The 6,644-nt window shown below is 43.6% G+C and overlaps 1 protein-coding gene across 3 annotated transcripts; it reads left to right on the forward strand.

The window, feature by feature from the left end:
• Positions 1 to 4,671: 4,671 nt before the first annotated feature.
• LOC144716423 (uncharacterized) lies at positions 4,672 to 6,221 on the forward strand. 3 transcript variants are annotated; one of them, XM_078591532.1, is made up of 6 exons: positions 4,672 to 4,792; positions 4,912 to 5,175; positions 5,247 to 5,323; positions 5,398 to 5,434; positions 5,513 to 5,624; positions 5,695 to 6,221. In XM_078591532.1, the coding sequence occupies exons 2-6, from the start codon at positions 4,941 to 4,943 to the stop codon at positions 6,179 to 6,181; spliced, it is 948 nt and encodes a 315-aa protein (XP_078447658.1). In that variant the 5' UTR covers positions 4,672 to 4,792; positions 4,912 to 4,940; the 3' UTR covers positions 6,182 to 6,221. The 3 variants fall into 3 exon arrangements, with proteins under 3 accessions (XP_078447658.1, XP_078447657.1, XP_078447659.1); XM_078591533.1 differs by having other exon boundaries at positions 4,675 to 4,755; positions 4,843 to 5,175; XM_078591531.1 differs by having other exon boundaries at positions 4,672 to 5,175.
• The last annotated feature ends 423 nt before the right edge of the window (positions 6,222 to 6,644 follow it).

Consider the following 6,644-nt stretch of genomic DNA (forward strand, 5'->3'; position numbering starts at 1 on the left):
ATCTGATGCCAACCTGAATGATAATGACTCGGCCGGGGTCATTTAACGTTTGGGGTTCTACGTTCGTGGAAGATTATCGCTAGCTATTTAATTCCGTTGAATAGTGTAGAATGAGAACAGAAGAAAAGTTGGCATGATCTTTTAATTGTAGATGAGTTTAATAAGTCAATTCAGAAGATTCATTTCAGGGGGAGTTTGTAGATCTACTGGGGTTTCTTTCAAAGAAAAGGATATCAGGAGTACCAAGTTGCCTGGTCTTTGAATTGTAAATAACAGAAAGTAGTCCCCGAGATAATTTTGAGAGAAACTGAACGAAAATAAGAGCCGTCGAAGTTCTAAGATCCCAGTATGTTCTGTCCGGCCGACAAACCTTCATGGGGTATTGGCCGTGAGAAACCGTGTCACGATCCACAAAGTCAATGACAACGACCACTCTGATGCCACGTATATGGATGTAACAGGGCAAGGGCCAGCTGTCTTTCATTTATTGCCCGAAAAGATGGGTAAGTTTGATAATTTATTCCTCCGATTCATTCAGATAGAGTCCTACTTAGGGGTTTAATGACATTTATTGAAAACATAGATAAACATTAGGCTCAATGAAAATACAGATCGGAAGGGACTTCCCTTGATATTTTTCGTGCACTAAACCAGTGGAAAGGTTTTTCCAAATTAATAAAATGACCGCAGGCCTTTCCGCTTCTTATTTGCACTACGAACTGCGCTGGACGTCTGGATGAAGAAACCTGAGGAGAATCAATGGATGTGGGTTGGTTGGTACGTCTCCCAAGATAAAGTCCTACTTAATGGTTTAATGACATTTATTGAAAACATATATAAACATTAGGCTCAATGAAAATACAGATCGGAAGGGACTTCCCTTGATATTTTTCGTGACTAGACCAGTAGAAAGGTTTTTCCAAATTAATAAAATGACCGCAGGCCTTTCCGCTTCTTACTTGCACTACGGACAGCGCTGGACGCCTGGACGAAGATACCTGAGGAGAATCAATGTATGTGGGTTGGTTGGTACGTCTCCCAAGAGAATGCCAACACATATCTGAACAGAGTCAGAGATACTAGTTTACTAAACGTTCTTGTTATATTTCATGAATTTTATTTTAATTTGTCCACGCAGTTTTAATTGGTCCACAGAGAAGAAGAGAGATAGAGGAAGAAAGCAAACAAGAGAGACAAAAACATAGAGAAAGGAAAGCGAGACAGCCAGAAAGAGAGAATGAGACACAGAAACAGAGAAATAAGAGAGAGAACATGGGAGAGAATGAGAGAGAGGTAAATAGGGGGAGGGAGAGCGAAATAAAGAGACCTAGAAACAGAGAGACGGAAAGAGATAAAAACAGAGACATTCGGAGGAAAAAATAGACGGAAAGAGAAACAAAAAGAGAGGAAAACATCAGACAGAGAAACCAAGAGAGATCGAAAGAAACAGAAAGAGATGGAAAGAGAGAGAATATGAGAGAGGTATGTCAAGAGAGAGAACCAGAGGCACAGAAAGAGAGACCGAGATAAAGAAACGGAAAGAACGGCCTAGAGAGATAAACAGAGTGTGACAGAAATAAAGAGAGAGAAAGAAATAGAGAGAGGACGATCAAGAAATAAAGAGTACAAGAAAGGGAAAGAGAGGGACAAGAAAGAGAAAGAAATGCAGAGAGAACGATCAGAGTGAGAGAGATAACGAAAGAGAGAAAGGCAAAGAATGAGAAAGAGAGAGACAGAGAGTGAGAGAGAAAGATAGGTAATGAGCAGGAGAGAGAATGAAAAAGTGAGAGACAGAGAGTGAGAGAGAAAGATAGAATAGAGTAGAAGAGAGAGAATGAGAAAGAGAGAGACAGAGAGTGAGAGATAAAGTCAGAAAGATAGGAATAGAGTAGGGGAGAGAGAACGATAAAGAGAGAGACAGAGAGTGAGAGAGAAAGATAGAATAGAGTAGGAGAGAGAGAATGAGAAAGAAAGAGACAGAGAGTGAGAGATAAAGTCAGAAAGATAGGAATAGAGTAGGGGAGAGAGAACGATAAAGAGAGAGACAGAGAGTGAGAGAGAAAGTCAGAAATATAGGAATAGAGTAGGAGAGAGAGAATGAGAAAGAGGTAGACAGAGAGTGAGAGATAAAGATAGAGAATAGGAGATGGAGAATGAGAAAGAGAGACAGAGAGTGAGGGAGAAAGATAGATATAGAATAGGAGAGGGAGAATGAGAAAGAGAGAGACAGAGAGTGAGAGATAAAGATAGAAAATAGGAGAGGGAGAATGAGAAAGAGAGAGACAGAGAGTGAGAGAGAAAGATAGATATAGAATAGGAGAGGGAGAATGAGAAAGAGAGAGACAGAGAGTGAGAGAGAAAGATGGAGAATAGGAGAGGGAGAATGAGAAAGAGAGAGACAGAGAGTGAAGGAGAAAGATAGATATAGAATAGGAGAGGGAGAATGAGAAAGAGAGAGACAGAGAGTGAGAGAGAAAGATAGAAAATAGGAGAGGGAGAATGAGAAAGAGAGAGAGAGAGAGAGAGAGAAAGATAGATATAGAATAGGAGAGGGAGAATGAGAAAGAGAGAGACAGAGAGTGAGAGATAAAGATGGAGAATAGGAGAGGGAGAATGAGAAAGAGAGAGACAGAGAGTGAAGGAGAAAGATAGATATAGAATAGGAGAGGGAGAATGAGAAAGAGAGAGACAGAGAGTGAGAGATAAAGATAGAAAATAGGAGAGGGAGAATGAGAAAGAGAGAGACAGAGAGTGAGAGAGAAAGATAGATAGAGAGTAGGAGAGAGAGAATGAGAAAGAGAGAGACAGAGAGTGAGAGAGAAAGATAGATAGAGGATAGGAGAGAGAGAATGAGAAAGAGAGAGACAGAGAGTGAGAGAGAAAAATAGATAGAGATTAGGAGAGAGAGAATGAGAAAGAGAGAGACAGAGTGAGAGAGAGATAGAGAAAATAATAGAGAGATAAAGAGCGAGTGACAGAGAGTGGGCGACACTGAGAGAAAGTGAGACTGAGAGAGAGAGAGGGAGAGAGCGAAAGAGAGAGGGGAAGAGACAAGAAGAGAGAGTGAGCGGGAAAGAGGGAGATAGAAGAGAGAGGAAGAAACAAGAAGAGAGTGAGCCGGAAAGAGGGAGAGAGCGAAAGAGAGAGAGGAAGAGACAAGAAGAGAGAGTGAGCGGGAAAGAGGGAGATAGAGGAGAGAGGAAGAGACAAGAAGAGAGTGAGCCGGAAAGAGGGAGAGAGCGAAAGAGAGAGAGGAAGAGACAAGAAGAGAGAGTGAGCGGGAAAGAGGGAGATAGAGGAGAGAGGAAGAGAGAAGGAGAGAGAGTGAGAGAGGATGAGAGAGAGAGGGGGGAGAGAGAGGGAGAGGAAAAGAGAGGGAGAGAGAGAGGGGGAGGGAAAGAGATAGGGGGAGAGGGAGAGAGGGGAGATCGTCCCGGCCTACGTCGGAAGCAGTGCAGGCCTGCAGAGACGCCGACGGGAGGGTTTTTTCGTCCGATACCTCCGTACGGACGGTTGTTTTGTCCGAGTGGACGAAAGCCGGAGGTCTCGGGACGAATTTCCGTCTCGATTTCGTCCAACCACGAGGATCAGCCCGTCCGCGTCCCTACACTATACGGGGGAAGGACGAGAGATTGGGAGGGAGAGAGGGAGAGAGAGAGAGAGAGAGAGAGAGAGAGAGGGAGGGAGAGAGAGAGAGAGAGAGAGAGAGAGAGAGAGAGAGAGAACGAGAGATTGGGAGAGAGAGAGAGACACAGAGGCAGAGATAGGGAGAGAGAGGGAAAGAGGGAGGGAGAAAGATAGAGAGAGACACACAGAGGAAGAGAGGGAGAGTTTGTTGCGGTTGGGCCATTTCAGAGTATTCACATCGTTGGAATTAAAGAAGTTTTCCGGGACCATCTTCGAGGGAGGACATTGGGAAATATAAATTACCCCGTACGTGATCAGGTCATCTTCTTGTGGAATGCAGAAGTCGGATGTGAGAACGAACCGACCCTTATGTAGTTTATCGAAACTTATTCCTTCTTTTAACATTTTGGTTATTAAGAACTCCAAGATTGTGACATACAACCCCAAGTGGAGATCAATAAACCAATGAGGGCGTTACACCGTGTCATTATCCCGATGGCTCAGGGCTGCTCAACGAATCTGGTGAATTTCTCTCTCCCCATTATGTTGACGAATGAATATGAATAAAGAAAAATAACATGATGTAACAGGACGAGGACTAAAGGTTGCCACTGTTCCAACTTGCAAGCCGTTGACTTCCTGGATGAAAACACATGCTGAATTTCTCTCATGTACAGCGAAGGATTTGTTCCAACGTTCGGCAAGTTGAAATGCCATCTTTCTGCCCACTGTTTCTTAATTAACTCAACGTGATGACTAAGCTAAAATATGGGCCAACTTGCACCATCCTCGCGGACAACTTCAGATTAAGAAAACTCCCTATTATTACTGAAGCTAAAGTGTACCCGGTTTAATCCTAAAATCCGCGAAAATACTCTCGTGTTCACCCCTTTCGTCCGTCGATAAAGATTTGATTTGTAAGTGCATAAGGTTATTTGTACGTTGTACTTCACCGCACCCAATGTCATTTTCATTGTACTAGCAAATGGAATTGTTCTCCTCTATATATTCATGTCACTGCGAAGATTCGTCCAAAACCCGTGTGATCACGCGTACAAGAGAGAGACACACAGACAGAGCAAGAAAGGGAGAGAGTCGGCGCTTCCAGGACTTATTCGATACAGGATGGTGCGTATTCCATTATTCAGGTCTCACGGTTCATGATGTAAGAGTTCTTGGACTTCTCTCTAATGATCTAAAGTCCATGTGATGAAGATGAAGAGCCATAGGACGGATATCTGAGCGAGGGTGGGATCGAATTCTTCTTTCTTTCTCTCTATGAAGGTAATTTTTCCTTAGAGTAGAAAGGAAACATGACGGAAATCGGGATTCCCGCATCTTCCAAGAAGAGTTCGGCGGAAGAGGAAGAAGGCGAAGGAAAGCTGGCCCATGGCGGAAGCTCTAGCAATAGCACCGTTGAAGACAGCAACGCCGGGATTACGGACTGCGTTCGACAGTACAACAGATCCAAAAATCCGCGGCTCCGTTGGACGCCAGATCTCCACCGTTGCTTCGTCCACGCTGTCGAAAAGCTCGGCGGTCAAGATGGTGAGTAAATCCTAATCAAATCTCCAAGACCTTGCCACATCCCATGTCTGTCTGATTCCTTCTCGTCGCAGAGGCCACGCCCAAGTTAATTCTCCAGATGATGAACGTCAGGGGCCTTAATATGGCTCATGTGAAGAGCCACTTGCAGGTTCTCAGCTCTGACCTAATCCTGCGAATTTGCGTTAATTAATGTTTATAACTTTCTTATCGTGTACGGTTCAGATGTACAGGAGCAAGAAGATAGACAATTTTGGGAAAGGTGAGACCATTTCTAAATCTTGATTCACAATATCACTTTTGAAGTCAACGGAGGTTGTGTCTGCCTTTTTTTCTACAGTAATTAGGTCAACGAGAATATCGATGCAGCGTTCAGGGAACGGACATCTGAGCAATCTTCGACATATCCCAGTGCTTCAAGTACTTCAGCAATCAATTAATACCGCGTCGAGGTCAAATAGTTTCCTGCATCATACCTACCATTATTTTTAAAATACTGACGCATTCTTGCTTACTCTTCAGAAGAGAGGAATCGTTGGGATACAGAAATAATCCCCTCCAAGACATCAATAGTTATTTCTCGCCTCGTTCACCAGGGACGATGCATGAAATACCGAAGGGCAAATATACTTTAAGCGACCTGTTGCAGAAAAGATTGTTCGGATTTTGTCATCAACATCGGTCCGATTGGAGTTTCAATCAAGAGCGCACCTCAGCATACAAAGAATCTAAGCCATTGCAAGTTAGGAAGCCAGAGCAGATTCCCCAGCCGACAAAAAGTAAAAGATTGTGGAACGAAGACGACTGCAGACTTGACCTGACTCTTTCACTCATGAGCCCAACTGAGAAGGAGAACAACCGCCAGTTGCCAAAGAATGGAGAGGAAGTCGTAGGTAGCATTTTAGTCCACCCTTCGCTGCCCTTCTTCTCCATTACCTCTAACGATTCAGTGAAGAACAAGGCCCCAGAGGCGCAGAGGATGATAAGCACATTAAATCTGACCATATGAGTGAAATGTAGTGAGATACTCCGGTTTTGAATTTTTCAGACATCACACAACTATGGTTCGTCTTCTATGTGACCCTACAACCATTTTCAAACAAAATAATAGAATTATCTATATTTTTCTCAGAGATCGTACTGGAATTAAAGGCCCTCGATAAATAGTGCAACTACCGTCCCGACTCTGCCCAGAGCCTGACGTGCCAACAGACAATGAGGGAAATTGTCGTCGAAAACACAACCAATCAATGGAGAAGCGTGATGCTTACCTACACTCTCATTAGCGTCGGAATTTTATATTTTGAGTCATGTCTATCTCGTGCGTCCTTCCTGATTGACAACTTGCTGAACTAAATATTCTGACTTAGAGCTTCTAGGTGGCGTCGATGATTCACTGTTGCGGCTTCGAAAGCTTTACCTTTTTGTCTTTCCTACAATCTGCCCACACTTGTTGGGTTCTTTAAACGCAC

The sequence above is a fragment of the Wolffia australiana genome, chromosome 1 (genome assembly GCF_029677425.1).
Source record: "Wolffia australiana isolate 7733 chromosome 1, ASM2967742v1".
Lineage (NCBI taxonomy): Eukaryota > Viridiplantae > Streptophyta > Magnoliopsida > Alismatales > Araceae > Wolffia > Wolffia australiana.

Coding starts and splice junctions, on each gene's coding strand:
- LOC144716423 (XM_078591531.1), top strand. CDS start 4,941: ATGACGGAAATCGGGATTCCCGCATCTTCCAAGAAGAGTTCGGCGGAA. Junction 5,176..5,246: donor AAAGCTCGGCGGTCAAGATG/GTGAGTAAATCC, acceptor TTCTCGTCGCAG/AGGCCACGCCCAAGTTAATT. Junction 5,625..5,694: donor TCAATTAATACCGCGTCGAG/GTCAAATAGTTT, acceptor CTTACTCTTCAG/AAGAGAGGAATCGTTGGGAT.